The sequence below is a fragment of the Eriocheir sinensis genome, chromosome 4 (genome assembly GCF_024679095.1).
Source record: "Eriocheir sinensis breed Jianghai 21 chromosome 4, ASM2467909v1, whole genome shotgun sequence".
Classification (NCBI taxonomy): domain Eukaryota; kingdom Metazoa; phylum Arthropoda; class Malacostraca; order Decapoda; family Varunidae; genus Eriocheir; species Eriocheir sinensis.
The window spans coordinates 1687137-1708110 of NC_066512.1; the positions used below are offsets into that span (position 1 = coordinate 1687137).

The window sequence follows — 20974 nt, forward strand, 5'->3', positions numbered from 1 at the left end:
ATAAGACAGTCAATCTACAGTTATATTTCTGCATATCTATTAACCCTCTTGTGCACTGTAAGTTTCTACTCCACTCACCATGCATTTCTCAGGCCCGACTGGCCTTTTTTTGCCGCTGCAATACTCTACATTCCCATTCGTATTTTACCCTCACAGATATATCGTACCCCAATAAATTTGGTATCAATGGCTTCATAAAGACTTCTACTAGAACATGCACAAATAAAAATAGAGGAAAATATATATATAAACAATACAGACTTGTTTCAAGTCTCCGTATAGAATATTGTAGACAACAAATCCTAAGTACCAACTCTTCCCCACTCGCTAGCTCAAAATTTTGTGGGCCAACTTTTTTAGCTGAATATATATTTCGAAGTGGAATTTCGTGAGGATTCTTCTGGTAGCCTCAAATTCCTCATATGCCAATTAGTTCCCGAGTTACACCGAGAAAACTGTTTTTTTCCTCTCCCATTAGAGAAGGCGAAAAACTAAAAATCGCTCAAAGCTCCTCATCAACGCTCCTTAGAAAGGTTGCCATATGTTGCCATTAAGAAACTTATCCCAACAAATGATGCTCCCAAATTTGACGCATTTTCACCAAAAACTTAATTTTTAATCAATTTTTTTAAATTTATGACTCATCGTGCACCAGGACCTTTTACCCTTGACGATGCAAAATGCGTCATCGTGCGTGAAAGGGTTAATGTTAAGCACATCAAAAACCTGAAAGGAAAACTAGGTATAATGTGCAATTTTAGACAACTGATTAGGGCTAATTATATCCCGGAATCCTGGGACAAAGAAAAAGGTCCAAAACGACACTCCCTAATTCGAACCCAGGCCCGCGGAGTAGAAGCCAGGCATGCTGACCACTAGACCACAGAGGTTTATTGTTTAGAGCAGTAAAGACTAATGACAAGTGCAGGTTACTACAAAAAGACATGGATGCCCTCCAGTGGTGGGAACGCACCTGGCAGATGGATTTCCGCACAGACAAATGTAAACTGTTAAGATTCACCAGAGCTCACAACCCCATCCATCACACCTACATTCTTCATAATACAGACCTTGAATCTCTGCACACACACACAAATACCCCAGTGTCTACCTCTCCACTAACTTAAAATTCAACACTCACATAGACCATATCAGTGCCACAGCTAACTGAACACTAGGGTTCCTGAGAAGGAATCTACACAATTGTACACCTGACATAAAATACATAGTGTTTAACACACTTGTGAGACCAACACTAGAATACTGCTCCATGGTGTGGGATCCTTACACACACACAGAAACATTGATAGGTTAGAGCAAATCAACACCAAGATGGCTAGATTCATTACAACAATTACACTCGAATGCTTGGCATGACAACACAGACCAAACAACAGATAAACCTGGAGCCTTTTCACACACACAGATAAGCACACACTCCGTGGCGCAACTGGTTAGAGCGCTGCTCTGCCAGGCTTTACGGCCTGACAGGGCAGCGGTTCGAGCCTGCTCAGGCCGGATTCTTTCCGTTGACTAGGAGTGGTTACTGTCCCCCCTTGAGCAAGGGGGATGGGGAGTGTGGTGTGTGAGGTCCTGGCAGTACCCAGAGATTGACGACAAAGAACACTTGCTCATGTCTGGAGGGTACCTGCTGGCGATTACGAGTCCAACACGTGATCAGGCCGTGGTGAATCAGAATTACACAGACTTACATATCTGTACAAGATCACAAACACTCACATTGACATTGATCCACATATATGCGTGTTATGCGCCTGTATAGGTGCCCAGCGCATTAATTATCAAAATCAAGATCAAGGTATATTTACTCAAAGCAAATACTAGTTAACCTACTAGTAAAGCATACAGATAATCTTATAAATAACGGCTCCTAGCAGGTGCACATTTAGGGCACGGTATGGTGGTAATTACAACATTTCGAGCACGTACGACGGGGTTTTGACAAGCGGACACGCATATTTATGTCACAAGGGGTGTATTTTTCCACGCTGGCCTCCAATTTTTTCTAAGTCCATTGTTATGGTTGCACTCGGGGCTCTATAGACAGACTGAGCCTCATAGCTGCCTTGCAGTGCATCATACAAGCTATAGTCTGTTCAGAGCAAGAAGTCGGTTCAGGGTGGAGCTGGTATCGTCGTTTACCTCTACCCATGCTGCCAAATCAGCCTTCGTACATGCGTCTCTCTCTTATTTCCCATCCATGTGCTATTTGAAAGCGATATTTTATATATTCTGTATATAGTAAAGGAAGCTACATAGTACAATGAGTGTCGATGTTTAGGATTATAACAAGGATTTGTATAAATTCTATGACATGTGGCAACGATTTTTTCCCATGTTGCCACGTTGTGGTGTTGGTAGTGGTGGTGGTGGTGGTGGTGGTCGGTGTGTCCCCCCTAGGTCCCTCCCCCAGGTCGAGAAGGAGAGAGAGAGAGATAAACAGGTGGGTTGTGGGTGGGTAGGCAGGGAGAGAGTGCTAATCTGATAATTGGCGGTCGAACTGGCAGCGCTGCACTCATGGAAATTCTGGAATCTGCCACACCTTGAACCGACTTCATGCTCCGAACAGACTATAGTTCCTAAGCCAGTAATATCCAGAGCGTGCATGGATCATTACGATTTCGGACATAAAATGGTCTTTATGAGTTCTACATTATTTTCTTTTCTATATTAAAGCAAGTAATGGCGCAAGTATTTGTATTTTATAATTTTAAGCGACTACATTTTTGACATATTGCTACGCGGGGTGTATTGCTGCCAGCAGCTGCCACGAAGCAGTCTCACTCTCAGTCTTCCTTCCGTGCACTGCCACGGTGGACGGTACATCTACACTCAACTCTTCTTTACTCTCCTCAAAGTATTATTCAACTACACCTCTCGGTAAGTGTTAGCTGACTATTTAGCCTCTTTATTGATATCCCTCAGGAGGCACATTGCCCCGTCAAATAACCTAAAACCGAGGCCCTTCAATAACACCGTATGGGAACAATAAGACGGGTGTGTCACATGGGATGTGCTGTACACTTAGCACTCAACAGCCTAGACAGCGTTATATTGAGAGCCTGGGAACCTATGGGGAATGTGGGTTTTGGGTGTGACAAGGCAAATTGACTGAAATATGAGCATCAAAAATTTCCCTAAAATCGGGAAAAATCCCTAGTCCCGAAACTTTGAGTAAAATTTCCGAAACGTATTGCCCTTCAATCCACCAGATTCGAACAGTGACACAGGCGTGTCACATGGCGCGCGCTTATATGGTGCTTCGTGGGCACATCAAGCTGTGACAGGCACGCGCCTCCAATATTGCCCCCATGACAATAATAACCTTTCCAAGGTCTCACGTACTGTCGCACTTCTCTAGCTTTACCGGCGCATCATATATGTGGGGGTGTTGCCCTTAAAGGTAAATCTTAGGAATAGCGGCTCCACCCCCTCCACCACCCCAACCCCAACTACCCCCCCCAACACGAGCCTAGGAAACCTGCAAGGGGGGGGGGCCCTGATCCCCCCCCCCCATGTATTGATGTGATAAAAATAGTATTATTTTTGTTTTTGAGGGGGCGTTTAAACTACTGTAACTGAACTGCCATATAATTTTTTTAATTTTATTTTTTTTTTTTATTTTTGGGGGGGAATATTTAAAAATGTAACCAAAAACTTTTAACCTAAACTCGCCTCACCCCACCCCCCCCCCCCTAACCGGGGGAACACCTCCACATGTATGATTTCGCCGTAAAACTAGAAAAACAACAACAACAATATAGACCTTGGTAGGTTAAGTACCAATAAGAAGCTAAATAGTCAGTTAACACTTACCAACAGGTGAGTAGATGATATTTTTTTGAGTGAGTGAGTGTGTGATCCCATCCACATGGCGGGGGGGCGAAGAAGAAGGGCAGGGGGGGGGGGGGGGGGCCCCCCTGATAGCAGGAGGGGTCCACCACCCCTGTGGCTGTTAGGTTATAGTAGGACTTTCTTCCTTTCTAGACTAAAAAAAAAATTTCTTCTTAATTTAGGGGATTTTTCTTGGAAATTTTGTTCTATTCTAGTGTTTGCCATACTACTCTCACTCAACCCAAATTGGCTAGGGGGGGTTGAGACTGGGAATGGCGCGGTAAACATGAAAATGCGTTTGAGATGTGCATAGTTTTGAGTTATGAGGGGGAAAATACCCTAGATGTAGGGAGATTTACAATTAGATGTAGGGGGGGGTTATTATTATTTTTTTTTTACACACACACTTACCCTAATACTATTATTTTTTTTAAACCACCTTTTTTTTTTTTAGAACACGACCTTTAAATAGTTTAAATATGCTCCACCCAAATACCCGAGTTCATGTAGGTCCCCAAGATCGTTTGGGGGGGGGATTTAATTATTTTTACTTTTAAGTACTGTTTTTTTTTTTTTTTTTTTTATATGGATGATATATATATATATGTATGTATTTGGAGCATCCAAGTCAATATTGTAATCACCTTACTGGGAATACGAGCGAATGAAGCAAAATCCGATTAGCGTTTTACTTGTGTCAGTGATAAACAATGAAGATACACTGGGTGACAACCTACTAGAGAGAGGGCATGAGTGTGGTGGGTGGCTTTAGTGAGCACAGACAGGCGGCCACGCCAGAGCCAGATGAGGAGAGCATGGTCGGTTGGTGGGTTCTCTCCTCTTCTCCCAAAAAACCACTGAGGATCCACTGAGCATGGATTTTAGTGCTGGTGGGAGGAAAAATTCCCTAAATTCAGGGAATTTTCCTAGATCTAGGAAGTTTTTATCCCCCCCCATTAAAAAAATACGCGAATGCGACGGATTTCGTGTCCCCCACCCAAAACCCCGCAGTCCCACCAGGTCTCCAGGCTTGTATGGGGGGGGAGGGGGGAGTATGGGCAAACACTAGAATTTTACCAATTTTGGAAGCCCATTTTTCAGTGATTTTGCCTTTCCCCCCAAAACCCCGGTTCCCCATATGTCCCCAGGTTTGTGTTGGGTGGTAGGGGTGCTGGAGAGGGTGGAGCCGCTATTCCTAAGATTTACCCAAATATAGATGACTGGAACAGCCTCCAATAAAATAAATTATACTGCAGTACAATACTCATTTAGAGCACAAATACACACTCACTGCCCTCCCCCGCACACTCGGCTCCCCGTCCCCAGCGGCCAACACCCTGCTATGCACCTGTACTGCTGCCCTGCGCATTATTCATCAAGATCAAGTGTAGTGCCGACTTGCCTGATGGGCGAGCCTCCCATAACCCACTTAGCCAGTGGGGTACCTCTTTGGCCGACTGGTCGCGGGTTCGATCCCCGGCGCCGGCAAACCTTTCCTTCTTCTTCTTCTTCTTTGTGGGTGTTTTATGGGGCTAGTTAGGCTGTGGGCCCACAGCCTCTAGAGCCCCGTCAGTGGTAGTTTGTCTGGATTAATTCTCGTGTGTTTTCGTTACACGCAGTGGCCGTGTGGGAGTGGAGTTAAGAGCAAATTCTGGCATTTCACAAGAAGACAAACCAGACAGACACAAGGGTGAAGCCGTTCACCAAACAACGCTTGGTGAATGTCAAAAGGTTCATGTCGTGTAAATGTCAACGGAGAAATCTGTTAGAATGGAAACCTATCGCCGCTCATAAGTCTATGAATTACTCCACCCCATCCAAACCTGACGGATACTAACCTGCCGCCCAGTGGGTGAAGCTCTGCCCTCCTGACCCTGACCCTGCTGGCCTCTTCTTCTGGAGTGTTCAGGGGCTGGTTAGGCTGTGGGACTGAGCCTCGTCCGCGGCCCGCCACACGTGGAATTGTTTACAGCCGCCGCCGGGACACGCCCACCCGGCCCCCCGGCCCCCCGCCCAGTGCTGCCAAGGCGGCGGACGTAAAAGCGCTGGACTGAAGTGTGAAATGCGCTAAAAATGCACTAGGAAAAATAAAGTTTTCGTCTCCTCCCCTCTTTTGATTTACATAGATTTACATAGAAAATCAGACCACACAGACCCCATGGTCCAGACTAGGTGGTCTGTCCTCAAACCTAGTGACTCTACATTAATCTGGCAAGCCAAGACGTACGTCTCGGGTGGTCTTATGATTCTTACTGGGCGAGGTGATCCCAAAGAGTCTATATAGTCTCCTTGGGTGACCCGCTACAAAGTTGTCTTTGCCCTTCTTCATTCGCGGCGATTTTGTTTTACGCTTGAAAATACTAGAGAGGGGTTGGTGATGGGTTATCACTGTGAATCGTGTACCCCACAGATAATGGTGAAAGTTCCGACAGGCCTGGCAGTACTATAGGGAGTGCTTCCTTATCTGTGGCTGAGTAGCGAGTCTCACGGGGGTTAAGCTTTTTTGAGAAATAACCAGCAGGGTTTGTTGGAGCCATCCGGTTGGATCTGACTGAGCTGCACTCCGCCAACGTGGGTGTTTCTCGCATCGGTAGTAATTAAGGATGAAAGACTGGTCTACCTGAGCTTTGACAAGGACGGGGGCGTTCATAAGACATGATTTTAATTTTTCAAAAGCCTGCTGGCTCTCCTCGGTCCAATTGAACGTGATCCGGGTACGGGTGAGGTTAGTGAGAGGGGCGGCAATTTTGGCGAAAGAGGGGACGTGTTTCCTATATAGAACCCGCACATTCCCAGGATCGAAACGTCTCGATCACTTCTTTTGCTGAGGTCGGGGCTTTCATTTTAGCTACGGCTTCAGTGTTCTTAGGATCTGGCTTATTTCCTGCCGCGGATATGCGATGGCCCAGAAAAGTAACTTCTTTCAACCCGAAGGTGCATTTACTTAGATTGAGTTTTACGCCGTTATCAGCGAGAAGACTGAAAAGTTGTTTTAATCTTTCTAGTAATTCGGGGAAACTGGGAGCCCACAGAATTAGATCATCAAGGTAGTTGCGTACCCATCCCGGCCTTTTGCAGAAGGGGGGTGAGCTTGGAAGCCATTCGTCGGGAGAAAATAGCGGGAGAGCAGTTAAGGCCGAAGGGTAACCGTCTAAAACGATATAGTGTGACACCGTCGCTGAAAGTAGTCAGATCCCGGCTTTCCTCATCCAACATTATTTGAAAGTACTGTTGTGCTGGAAGCTTCCCCCGGCGTCTATGGGCCTCTAGAAGGCTCCGGGAGGAGCAAGCAGGGGGCAGTGAAGAATCAAGAGTGAAGTGTACTACTAAGGAAGAATATTAAACTACAGAAGTTGTAGGTGTTTATTTACGTGTCGGTAATCTAGACACATTCTCTTGCTCCCATCTGGTTTGTTAACTAGGACGATAGGCGAAAGCCATGCCGCGGTAGACCTCTCGATAATGTCTCTTTGTTCCATGTCTTCTAACATCTCCGCAATCAGCTGTTTCGCTTGTTCTGGGTACCTGTATGTAGGTCCCCGGCTAGGGCATGGATTGTCTACCTTGATGTGGGCGGGGGGGACCGCTAATGAGGCCTAATTCCTTCTCATCCAGGATGAAAAGAGGGTCATGTTGGAGGATGAGTTTCCGTAAGTCGGCTTGTTCTGATGGGGTTAGGCGTTGCCAATTTTGACTTTTAATTAACTCCCTTAATTTTTTTAATTCTAGTGCCAGGATGGCTCACTTTATCATTCTGGGGGATGAGATCATTAAGAATTTTCTGAGTGACATTGACTTGAGGGGTAGGTCTACGTCTACTTTCTCACATGATCCTAGAATGGTTCCTGGCTTGAACGTTTTGTCTCTTTTGGTAACATTAATTAGGGGGAGAGATATAGTGTTGTCTTAATTGTTTCACCTCAACGAGAAAAGGGTGATTGTTATGGCTGAATCTGGATTGTGGGTAGACTACCAGGGTGGCGCCGGGTTCTTGCTTGACCGTGACCGACACAAAACGTGTGTTATGCCGGACGTATTACTTGGGTTCCGTGTCGCCGTCACAAGACTCCGTGGGAGGGAGATATGTAAACACTTTGCACAGCTTCAGGGCCGGTATCCACGAAAGTGTCTTAGGCCGATGCCGTCGTCCATAGCAAAATAAAATGGCGGCTATCGTGCCTAACTTGCCTGACGTCGTACATAAAATTTTTCGACGGCCCTAACATCGTGCTTAGCGGTAAAACAGGCTGTCTTACCAGCCCTTAAGGACGATGGATTTGAACGTAAACAATCAAGATGGCAGCGCCACAAGAGCAACAACCACATCAGCCAGGGAATAATTACCTTAGAAAGGACGTTCTAAATGAACTTAATGATGCTGAGCTCATCAAGAGGTACAGGTTAGACCGGGAAGGTATATTATTTTTTACCAACCTTGTAAGGGCAGCGCTGAAGAGTGATACCAACAGGTCTAACCCGCTCACCCCGGAGTTGAAGGTTCTCATAACCTTAAGATATCTTGCTACTGGCAAAATGCAACAATGTAGCAGTGATGACCTTGGCCCCTCACAGTCCTGCATCAGCAGAGCCATCAGTAAAACTATAGACGCCCTTGCAGATGTTAATGTCCTCAAGAGGTTCATAACTTTTCCTGTCACCCAAGACAGCGCTGACCGAAAGAAAGCAGAATTCTTTGCTATAGCCAATTTCCCTAACATCGTAGGTGCCATTGATGGCACACACATCCGAATTGTGGCACCGAGGGATCAAGAAGAAGTGTATGTGAACCGGAAGGGGTATCACAGCATGAATGTCCAAGTTGTATTTGATGCCAATTATCGAATATTGGACATTCTTGCCAAGTGGCCAGGGTCAGTGCATGATGCACGTATCTTGAACAGCAGTGGATTGTCAAGATTGTTTGACGGAGGATATGTGCCAGCAGGAAGTCACTTGCTTGGAGACAGTGGGTACCCCTGCAAGACATGGCTCCTTACACCTTATCTGCGTCCACTGCCTGGACCTCAGTCACGATATAATAGGTAAATACATTGTCTTATTATTATTATTATTATTATTATTATTATTATTGATAGTAGCAGCAGCAGCAGTGGTATTAGTAGTAGTAGACAGTATTAGTAGTTAGGTTAAGTTTGGTTAGGTTGGATTAAGTTTCATTTCGGAAAGATAGTATTAGGCTTGGTAACATAAGTTATATATATATATATATATATATATATATATATATATATATATATATATATATATATATATATATATATATATATATATATATATATATATATATATATATAACATGCACTAAAACATTTAAATATTTTTCTGGCAGGAGGTGAAATCAAGGTTACTTTGGTTTAGGACTTTGATATAACGTTTATAAGTAGTTTAGTCAGTGAGACTGGTAAGAACTAACACTGGGAATGGGGTGTATTTAGTACTAAATCTGACTCAATGCCCTATGCATTAAAAACCTTAACCTGTGCTCAAAGTTAAATTACTATTTGCCTGAGAATCGGCCACTGAGAGTTGAGTCCCAAATTTTGTCCTGTATATTTTTTGCTGAAACTTTGATAACCACTAACTCATCATATGAACATTAGGTATTTTTTTTACTCGTACACCAGTCTCGAGATGGCTTTACTTACCCTTCTCATCTGATAGAGCTTTTCATCCTGAGCAATTTGAACCCCATATATACCCACCGCAAATTATTTATCATGTTGACAGTGATTTTTAAAGATTTACCTATTTCGGGCAAACGCCCATTGAGCAGCCGCAACATACCCTCAGGTGTATTGTCTGGGTGGTAACTGACAGTGATTTATTAAAGATTTATCTACTTGGGGCAATGTAGGTTACTATCGAGTGGCTAGGTTACGATCGAGTGGCTAGTTTACTATCGAGTGGCTAGGTTACTATCGAGTGGCTAGGTTACTATTGAGTGGCTAGGTTACTATCGAGTGGCTAGGTTACTATCGAGTGGCTAGGTTACTATCGAGTGGCTAGGTTACTATTGAGTGGCTAGGTTACTATCGAGTGGCTAGGTTACTATCGAGTGGCTAGGTTACTATCGAGTGGCTAGGTTACGATCCAAGGGCTTAATGATCTTTAGTTTCGTTTCCAGTAGGAAATTCCTATGGCTGCGTGTACTGTGAGTGTGTGCCGCTGCTGCTTCTCATTTGTGAGGACGAAACTATTTTTTCCTGGTAGATTTCTGTCTATTTAAGGGTTTTTAGTGATTAGGCTATGAAGTGTAGACTAACTCAACAAGATTACCACTAGGACAACAACGTACAACAATTAATTACAATTAATTACCATTGTTATTCATCCAGGTCTCACAAAATTACACGCAGTATTGTTGAACGTGGAATTGGACAACTCAAACGCCGATTTCATGTTTTGCATGGTGAGGTACGATTGAGGCCCCCCCTCAAGGTGTGCAAAATCATTCATGTGTGTGGAATGCTGCACAATATTTGCAAGGATAGGAATCTTCCTCTTCCTCTGGATGACGAGCAACCAATGGGTGCAGAGGCACAAGTCCCAGTGCCATTAAATGATGCTGCAGAAGAACCTGCCAATGCGCCCGGTGGTCACCGTAATGAGGGTCGTGCCTATCGGGATGCATTCTGCACCTTGCATTTCAAGTAAGTTGAATCTTTGCAAGAGAAACTGGTATTATGTTCTAATTTAATTAATTACTTATTGGAAGATCACTAATGAGATGAAGGTGGTAGTGGGGAGTGGGACGGATGGGTGAACAGGTGAGAGATGGAAAAATAGATATGATCGATAAAATAGATAAATAAGTATACTTGCTTCACATTGATTTTATACATTTCTCTTAATGTCATCATTTCTCTTCTCAGCAATGAGGACTGATGGAACGTCCTCCAACAGGGCCTCGTGTACCTACCTTGGTAATGTTTCCTACCTTTTAATGCATTATGATAAATTTAAATTCCCATTAGCATAGTCTCTCATCTCCTAACCACAATTTCTGATGACCTTCTTATGATTGTTTTCTAAAAAGGAGACTAGAAAGCTTCACCATAGTATATCTTTCCACAGTCAAAATTCTAATTGTATAGTCAGAAACTATGCAAAAAAAAGCAGTGTCAGTATAAGTACAAATTACAATACATATGAGAACTAAGCTTATAATAGTTTAATAATGTTAGAAATAACAGAAGTAGTATTTGGTTGTATGTTTAATTATTTTCTAGTTTAAATTTATAGTATCTAGCTTTAAGCCTCATGGCCTCAATTTTCTCCTTGGCAGCCTGTTCCTTGGCCCGCATAGCTGCCTCCTTGGCCCTCATAGCGGACTCCTTGGCCCTCGCAGCGGACTCCTTGGCCCTCGCAGCGGACTCCTTGGCCCTCGCAGCGGACTCCTGTGCTCGGGCAGCTGCCTCTTGGGCCCGTGCAGCGGATGCCACTGCCTGAGCAGCTGCCTTGTGTTCCTGGGCAGCAGACTCCACTGCCTTTACAGCTCCCATTTGTCCCGTGGTGGGATCTTCTGAGGGGGTGGATGAAGGGGGAAGCGCTTCTTCTGCAGATGCATCAACATATATTACAGTTGGTGCATCTGCAGATTCGTGGCTATTGATACCGACCAACGGATCTGCTGTTGCTCCTCCTGCAGCAGGTCTCACGTCCTTTCTGCAAGCAATGGATTTAATCATTACATGGTGTACAAGCTTGGAAGATGCAAGGACACACCTGCCAGCATAGTGAAATCACTCCTAGAATAGTATACTACATTATATAATCTATACACTATATTACCTTACATGAACACAATCTATCTTATATTCTTTACTAATTTTTGCTGTGCCTTTGGCCGGCGCCTTGTGTAAAAAAAATTTCAATTAATGAATGATATAAACAACTGACTGACAGTAATTTCCTTTCTTTTATTGAATGAAGCCTTAATCACAATGAATAGAAATATGAATATGGAAGTAATATTTTACCCAAAATGGTTATTTTAATAACATTGCTTTGATTGAAAAATAAGCATAAATTAGAATCTATGTTCTAGTATTTGGGGTAAAATTAAGAGAGGTTCAGAGAAATTAGGGAGTTGAGCAAAGAGGGTAAAGCTGCAGAATTTGAGTATAGAATGAAGGGAAGAAAGAGACAAAGAGGTAGGTGTCGTTGAGGTGGAGTGGAGTCAGTTTAAGGAAGCGGTAAAGGGTAGAGCAGGGAGTGATTCATATAAAATGAACACAGGAAAGAAATAACTACTCACATGTCAGCACGCAGGACATCCATCAGATCATCGACTTGAGGCTCACCCATTATTGTTTTGCTGTCTGGTCCCAGAATATCCTCAATTAGTTCGTCAATGGGATCCAGTGGAGGGGGAGGAGGACCACCACCTAAAAAATGGACACATGGTAATGTATACTGCATTTCTCTGAATACAAAGGTTGTAGAGGGACAGGTACGTCCTGAAAATCTATAGTTTTCAGCTGAGATAAAAAATGTAATAAGTTAATGGATGAATGAGAAAAAAATGCATTTCCGTGAACTCAGTTAATTTCTCGATATGGAGGTGTACCATTTTAAGTTCGGTCTGTTAAGTGTATAACACCGTTAGATAAGATTTAAACAAAAATTAGAAAATTAACTCACCTGTCCTATTCCGTTCCTCACGGAATCGCTGGATTTAAATATTCATAAAATTTGTACGGAGTGGAAGAAATTAGAGCCAAATTAAGGCGCTGTAGCTCTGCTGAACCTTTACCATATATATATATATATATATATATATATATATATATATATATATATATATATATATATATATATATATATATATATATATATATATATATATATAATATATACATATATATATAATTAAGGATAGCCAGAATGAGCAGATCCACATGATGATGTAGGTTAGATGGATTACAGTAATTTCGCCCACATGTCAGTTTGCCCAAAAAAAGGTAAGTCATTTCACCCACACTTATGAGTTCTTTTGCCTGCAAGTAGTATTGACTACATAAATCATGTGGTAAAACGTTATTTGATTTATAAAAGTAAAACATATTGCAGCGAATACTCTTAAGAAATGCATGTCACTATAGGTTAGGTTAGGCTAAGGTCTAGGTTAGGTTAGTTAGGTTAAGTATCATTCGCACATATGTTAAATTTAACCAATGGTAAATATTAACATATACATCATATGTGCAGATAGCAATAGAAGCACTAATGGTTGTACTGTTATGCACACAACACAGAAATGTGACTGTTGTCTTGTGCAACGACTTAGAAACAGCACCCTAGGGAATTTCCCCAAGAGTGTTATTTCTGTTAAAATACAACCATTTGTGCATTTCTTATTGCTAAATATCACCTTCTTTAAGTATTGTAGCTAAACTCAAACCACTGACCACTAGCTTACTATGACTGGGACTGGCCCTCTCTCGCCCTCTTCTCCTATATATATCCAGAACAGTACAGTCTAGAATATTACAGTATATTTCAGATCATACAAGAACATGTAGCAAAAATATATGCGAGTTGGCAACACTTCCCGCCTGGCGCCTGGCCGCGCCCCGCGGGGCGCGGACGGCTCGCCTTGCTCCCCGCCCCTTTGCTCGTTTCTCCGGGAGCCTTCTAGAGGCCTATGGTCGCCGGGGGAAGCTTCCAGCACAACACTATCCCCCCCTCTTAATTGTGATCGTCCCGATCACACACTTAACTATGTACAAACATAAGAGAATTAATCAAAAACATAATAATCGTCGTATCGCTGTGGACGCCTGCGTTGTCTCTGTCTTCTGTTCGTTGCCTCCTGCGCGTCTGTCTCCTGGTGCGCCTCGTCGTCGTCCGCTTCTTGGGGTGTCCCTGGAACATCTGCCGAAGCCGGGAGGTTATCTCCCTCGGCTGAAAGGGCCAGGAGGCCTACGTCGTCGTCGACCTCCTCTCGGTCCTGGACGTCCCTTGCGTTTTCGTCGGCTGCTGGGTGTCTGTAGTTGTTCCAGGTGTAGTTTCCCGGACCGTGGTACCTCCATAGGCGGTTGACGTGGACAACTTTCGGCTTGGTCTTTTCCGTTCTCCGGATTCGGTAAGTCACGTCGGAGAGGCGTTCTAGCACAGTATAAGGGCCTTCCCAGGGGCTCTGTAACTTCGGAGACTGTCCTTTCTTCCTCTGCGGGTTGTAAAGCCAGACTTGGTCTCCTTCCTTGAAGTCAACGTGGCTTGCCCTCATATTGTAACCGCGCTTCATGGCCTCCCGGAGAACTTCAAGGCACCACGGACTTGATGGTGCACCTCTTCCAGCCGTTCCTCTAGTTGACGGGCAAAACTGGAGGCGTCCCTTGGAAGGCTTTCCCCAGGAGGCCTTCCTGTCAGTAGGTCCACCGGCAATCGCAGCTCACGTCCAAACATCAGCTTTGCCGGTGAATACCCTGTAGTCTCGTGGGCGGCAGACCTGTAGGCCATGAGGAGCGCAGGCAGCTTCTGATCCCATGAAGACTGATCATTGTTGCACTGCTTGGCCAACTCCTGGCCCAACGTCCAATTAAACCTCTCCACCATTCCATCTGACTGTGGGTGCAGAGGGGTGGTCCGGGTCTTCTTGATACCCAGAAGCTTGCAGCACTCAGCAAGGACTGTTGACTCAAAATTCCTTCCCTGGTCGGAATGGAGCTCGTTAGGCACACCGAAGCGACAGAAGAACTCCTCCACCAAGACCTTAGCGATGGTAGTGGCTTCCTGGTCAGGGATGGCGTAGGCTTCCGGCCACTTGGTGAAGTAATCCATTGTGACGCAGATGTACCTATTTCCGTTCGTCGTCAGAGGCAAGGGTCCTGCTATATCCACTGCCACCCGTTCCATGGGGGCTCCAACCTGGTATAGTTGCAGTGGGGCACGGTGACGCTTCTTGGGGCCCTTCTTTGCACAGCACACCTCACACGCGTGACACCATTCTTCCACGTCCTTCCTCATGCCAAACCAATAGAACCTTTGGCGCAGGCGACTCAGTGTCTTCTTTACCCCAAGGTGTCCGCTGGTGATACTGTCGTGCATTTCTTTCAAGACGCCTTCCCGGGACTTCACAGGTGGCACCGTGGACCAGTAGTGGTCAAGACCATCATGAGAGACCCAGCGTCGCTGCAACACCCCGTTGTCCATCCGAAGAGTGTCCCACTGAGTCCAGTAATTCTTGGTGGTAGGGCTTTCTCTCGAGATTACTTCCCACCCAGGTCGCGTTGACGATTGACTCAGCCACTCCATAATTGGTCTCAGATCTCGGTCCTCCCGCTGCAGTTTTCCCAAGTCTTCCCATGGCACTTCCGCTGTCTGTTCCACTGTAGTGCGGCGGCACATATTCTGGACGCTTTCCCTCTGGAGGCAATGTTGACACTCAGGTAGGCAGGGGCGCCGGCTCAGCTGTCTGCGTTACCGTGTGTTAGCCCAGATCGGTGCACAATAGTGTAGTGATGTTGCTCTAGTTTACCTATCCAGCGAGCAAACTGGCCCTCAGGGTTTTTCAGTGACTTCAACCACCGCAATGCAGCGTGATCCGTGCGGATGGTGAAAGTTGCACCGTACAGGTAAGCATGGAAAAAGTCAAGGCTCTTGACTACTGCCAGGAGTTCTTTCTGGGTCACGCAATAGTTTTTCTCAGCTGGGGTGAGCTTCTTGCTGAAGTAGGCCACAACCCGTTCCATGTCGGCACATGCCTGGGACAGCACTCCACCAATCCCCTCATCACTGGCATCACAATCCAGTATAAAAGGCTTAGAGGGGTCTGGTTAGGTGAGTACGGGCGAGCTGATGAGGGCCTCCTTGAGCTTCTCAAAGGCAACCTGAGTTTCCGCTGTCCACTCAAACTTGCGCCCCTTCTTCGTCAGGAGGTGCAGTGGTGCAGCAATCGTAGCGAAGCCTTTCACAAACCTGCGGTAGTATGAGCACAACCCGAGGAAGCTCCGCAGCTCCTTCACGTTGGTGGGTGTCGGCCAGTCCCTTATCGCAGCCACCTTCTCAGGATCAGTGCGTACTCCAGCCTCTCTCACGATGTGTCCCACGTATTGGACCTCCCTTTGGAATAGACAGCATTTCTTCGGGCTGAGCTTAAGGTGTGCAGCTCTAAACCGGGCGAAAACCTCTGATAGCCTTTCCATCTCCTGCTCGAAGGTCTGGCCAAAGACAATCACGTCGTCGAGGTAGATGAGTGCCGTCTTCCAGTGAAGTCCCTCCAGCACCCTCTCCATCAGCCGCTCGAACGTGGCCGGCGCGTTGCACAGGCCAAAGGGCATGACCTTAAACTGCCACAGGCCTTGACCGTAGGAGAAGGCTGGTTTCTCTTTGTCCTGCTCCGCCATTTTGACTTGGTGATACCCAGACTTCATATCCAGTGTTGAAAACCACTTGGAGCCCACCAAAGCGTCGAGCGTGTCGTCGATCCGTGGGAGTGGGTATGAATCCTTGATGGTAAGATCGTTGAGGGCTCGGTAGTCCACGCAGCACCTGAGGGAACCGTCCTTTTTCCTGACGAGCACTACAGCAGACGCCCACGGGCTGCTGGACCGCTCGATTAACCCCTGTTGCCGGAGATCATCCATCACCTCATCCATCTCCTTGCGACGGGCTGGTGGCTACTTGTGTCGATGTGGTGCTCTACCAGGTCCGTACACCCCAAGTCCAGGTCTCCTGTGGAAAACACATTTGCATTCCTCACGAGAAGCTCCCTGAGCTGTTCCACTTGGGGCTCCTCTAGACACGTGGAGCTCCTGTCAAACAGGTCGCGCAGGTAGTCGGGCAGCTCCTCCTGGGGCTTCGTCAGGGTTCTCCTGCAGACACAGGTTCTTGGTTTCTGGTCGATTTTTTGGCACAACCCCACCATGGTCCCTTGTTTTATTCTCTTTGGGCTGAAGGAGACATTGGCCACGACAACAGGCACTTCCGCTGCAGTAGGGTCTGCCAAAGTACTGCCTACAATCACCCCGTTTTCTACCGGACATCGACTTCCACTCTCTACCTCACACAGACTAGCCGGGGGGGCACCCGTAATTTGACAGGGTAACAGCATCTCTGACCTCGGAGGAATAATGGTGGTGCGCTTGACTGTCACTGGCAGGCCTTCCTTGTGCACAGTCGTCAGTGGCACCCTCCTTCCTCCTACAGTCAGTTGCTTAGCGCGGAAGTCCAGCTCGCACCTGTGGGAGACAAGATAATCCATACCTAGGATGCAAGGGTCGTCCATGTCAGCAACGTACACAGAGAGGGACTCTTCCTTTCCTCCGAGCTCAAACTTCACGTCCACTGGGCCTCTGAGCTCTGCATAGTGTCCAGTGACTCCGCACAGTCGATGCGACGTCTTAGGAAGCCGACGATGACTCACCACGTCAGGCCGCACAAATGTGCGTTCCGAGCCTGTGTCGACGACCACAGGCCACAACACTCCGTCAACCTTGCCCTCCACTTGGCAGCTCGTCATGGTGGTTCTCCTGCACATTGATATCTTTGGGGCATGTACAGGACAGACTGGTCGTTGCCCCCGTGAACCAGTCCTTCTTAGTTTCCCGAGTGGTGGTCCCTCGTTGGGGGCACATTTTTCCGACACTCATTCTTCCAGTGCCCCTTTTCTCCACAGGTCCAGCACTTGGGTCCTTCTCTGGGCTTCTTCTTAGCGCCACCTTCATATTCCTTCTTCCTCTTATAGCATTCGTTCTCCTTGTGCCCAACCTTCTCGCAGTACCAGCACGTTCCTTGGAACCTGTCTGTGTTGCTGACAGCGCCCTTTCGTGCCCTAAAGCCAGAAGTCGAGTCGTCCCTGAAGCTTGACAAGCTAGACCTAACAAAGGACTCAATCTCCATGGCACGTGCCAGAGCTTCCTGCATTGATGTTGGCTTAGCTTGGTTCACTTGTATCTTCAGCTGAGGGCTGTCCAGGGCATCGATGAATTGATCACGCAGCAAAACCGTCAGCAAGTCGGGGGTGGCACCTGGGTATGCCTTGTGTGCCATGCTCTCAAGGTCCTGAGCGAGTTCCTGAAGAGACTCGCCGCACCTCCTGTTGCGGGTTCTGAACCTAACCCTGAAGAGCTCGTTCTGGTGCTTGGTCCCATGTCGTTGCTCCAGCGCCTGTGCCAGCCCGCTGTAGCTGCCCTTTGTCGCATTGTCGAGCTGTGCAAGGACCTCCAGCGCCGCCCCTTTCAGGCTAGTGGCCAGCTGCACCGCGCACTCTTGGTCATCCCATCCGTTCCGAGCTGCCAACAGCTCAAACTGAGAGCGGTAAGCCTCCCAGGAGACCTTGCCATCAAACTCCTGAGGCTTCTTTCTAACAGGCGAACCCAGCAGACTCATGGGTCTGGCGGAACTTCTTGCGGGGATAAACTCAGGCGACACAGGGCTCAAACTACCCCGGACTTGCGTAGGAGAAGCATCTTGGGTACAACTAGCCCCTGCAGGCACTGGCTGTCCGTTTCCAGCCAAGCAGTCTTCAAGGGCCTTCACTTTGTCACTTACTTCTAGTATTTCTTTGTGTGTCGTCTCCCGTACCACCTCCATCTCTTGTTGAAGATTTGTGTGTTCTTTCTCCACTTCTATCAGGCGTTGTCCCAAGTTCGTGGTCACATCAGTCATTTCTCTTCGCACTGACTCACTTCCATCTTGTACTGCTTTTAGCTGTAGCTGTAATCCTGTGAAGCGATCTTCTAGCTGTTCTTTGAGTTCTTAGAGTGTTCCTTCTTGTTGTTGCTGTGCTCTTTCTTGTTGTTGCTGTGCTCTTTCTTGTTGTTGCTGTGCTCTTTCTTGTTGTTGCTGTGCTCTTTCTTGTTGTTCTTTGAGTTCTTGGAGTGTTCTTTCTTGTTGTTGCTGTGCTCTTTCTTGTTGTTCTTTGAGTTCTTGGTGTGCTCTTTCTTGTTTCTCCCCCTGTAGTCTCAAAGCTTCCAAGAGTTCAGTCAACACGTCGTCTCTCCGGGCAGCTTGGGAACGAGTCTCCATGGCGAAAAAACAAATGGCTACACTCCTGACACCAGTGTTATGCCGGACGTGTTACTTGGGTTCCGTGTCGCCGTCAGGAGACTCCGTGGGAGGGAGATATGTAAACACCTTGCACAGCTTCTGTAGTTTAATATTCTTCCTTAGTAGTACACTTCACTCTGACTCTTCACTGACCACTTGCTTACTATGACTGGGACTGGGACTCTCTCGCCCTCTTCTCCTATATATATCCAGAACAGTACAGGCTAGAATGTTACAGTATATTTTAGATCATACAAGGACATGTAGCAAAACTATATGCGAGTTAGCAACACTTCCCGCCTGGCGTCTGGCCGCGCCCCGCGGGGCGCGGACGGCTAGCCTTGCTCCCCGCCCCCCCTGCTCGCTCCTCCTGGAGCCTTCTAGAGGCCCATGGACGCCGGGGGAAGCTTTCAGCACAACAATATGTTAAAAAGTCATAGCAAACAAAAATAGATAGCGAGTATATGATGGGTGGATTAATAATGTATTTTTTATACTACCTAGAAATCAGTAGTAAAAGCAGACTGAGTTTGGTTCTTGCTTCAAGCAGACCTGCTACTCACTCAGCTGAGAATGGCTGTTTTGATCTTAATCGTGAGTAGAAATTCGAGAATCTAAGGGGAACCGACTGTATTGTCCTGGAGATTATATTGTAGATGTGTAGTAGGATTGTGAGTGGTACAGGATTGTGATTATTTGTTTGCGATGTTAAGCAGAGATGGAAACCACTGCGTGTGGTATGATTTGGTGTTTCCGTGAATTGCAGTAGATTATACTATAGGATGTGTTATTAGGATTTGTGAGGAGAGTACTTAATTATTGTGATGTAAGCAGAGAGACACAAACCACTGCTTGTGGAATGATGAGTGTTATTATTATTGGCAACAATTGAGCACATATTATAGTATTATGTTTAAGACATGTTGTTTGTCACGTGTTGTATCCATTGCTGAATATGCCAGTGTGTTATGATCGTCTGAGCACAGAATATTGTGTAAGGCAATTATTTTCATTTAATTTTAAATAAATGTATATTATATTTTTCCAATAACAACTTGAGCCGGATCACGCTACCAGGGATACGAGACGGTGAGATAATTTGAGTACTGATAAAGTGGGACAAAAAATTAAACTAAGAAAAGGAGGATCCAAGAGAGAGAGAGAGAGAGAGAGAGAGAGAGAGAGAGAGAGAGAGAGAGAGAGAGAGAGAGAGAGAGAGAGAGAGACTACACGAGGCGTGATAAAAGCCATCCGTGATATAGTTTGTCTTCCATTAATACTGGAAGTCACACAGTAATACTTTGATGCAGGGGCAGATACTGGGGGGGGGGGGCAGCCCCCCCCCGGTACCTGGTGCCGAGAAGAATCGATTCAGCCGGCACCCGGTACCTGTACCTGGTGCCGAGAAGAATCTATTCAGCTGGCACCCGGTACCTGGTGCCGGGAAGACTCATGATCACTCGGCACTGAGCATTGCCGCTAGTACTGGTACCGTTTGAATCTTAGTGACGCTCGGCGCTCGCCCGTCGCCATGCAGTTTGGGCCCTGTAGAGACGCTTTAAGCCTAACTGAATGTTGTGCTCGGTGCTGAGTCACGGCCTCGCTGACCGTCTCCCCAAGTTCCCACCATTTTGTCCTGCTTTTCGTTTCCATCACAGCTCCCGTTTCCGTTATTTTATTATTTTATTTATTTATTGGAGTTACTGGATACGTAATTCTTCATGTCCGATTCTTTTTTTAGGTTGCTAATATATATTGTTATTGTTATTAGACTATGATCGAGTACTTCCATAATATCTATACATGCTATTTTTTTACCGAAAAAATAAATATTCACTTCATTCAGAGAGAGAGAGAGAGAGAGAGAGATTTACATAGATTTACATAGAAAATCAGACCACACAGACCCCATGGTCCAGACCTGGTGGTCTGTCCTTAAACCTAAGTGATTTTACATTAATCAGAAGACTCCAAAACGTTGCATTTCTACTCTAGTTGATATTAAGTTGAAGGAAGTGACGGTCGAGCTTATTTTTGAAGGAGTCAATCGTGTTACATTGGACCACTGATGATGGGAGCTTATTCCATTCTCGCACTACAACGT

General features: G+C 46.0%; 2 protein-coding genes across 7 annotated transcripts in view; one reads left to right on the forward strand and one right to left on the reverse strand.

Moving 5' to 3' along the window:
* LOC127007891 (uncharacterized) overlaps positions 1-5895 on the reverse strand; it is a 212392-nt gene extending 206497 nt beyond the window's left edge. For 2 of the 6 annotated variants that reach the window (XR_007760681.1, XM_050879400.1), the window contains exon 1: positions 5694-5895. The gene's annotated coding sequence lies outside the window, so the exon portion shown is untranslated. The remainder of the gene's footprint in view (positions 1-5693) is intronic. The other 4 variants (XM_050879351.1, XM_050879345.1, XM_050879379.1 and 1 more) reach the window with 4 other exon arrangements.
* Positions 5896-6365: 470 nt separating this feature from the next.
* Positions 6366-11242, forward strand: LOC127007920 (putative nuclease HARBI1). The gene is made up of 4 exons (XM_050879409.1): positions 6366-8897; positions 10212-10526; positions 10749-10799; positions 11162-11242. The coding sequence occupies exons 1-3, from the start codon at positions 8152-8154 to the stop codon at positions 10759-10761; spliced, it is 1074 nt and encodes a 357-aa protein (XP_050735366.1). The 5' UTR covers positions 6366-8151; the 3' UTR covers positions 10762-10799; positions 11162-11242.
* Positions 11243-20974: the final 9732 nt, after the last annotated feature.

Bases quoted from the DNA above. Each gene is read 5' to 3' on its own strand.
- LOC127007920 (XM_050879409.1), top strand. From the start codon at position 8,152: ATGGCAGCGCCACAAGAGCAACAACCACATCAGCCAGGGAATAATTAC. The intron at 8,898-10,211 runs GTAAATACATTG...TTATTCATCCAG, and splicing joins CCTCAGTCACGATATAATAG to GTCTCACAAAATTACACGCA.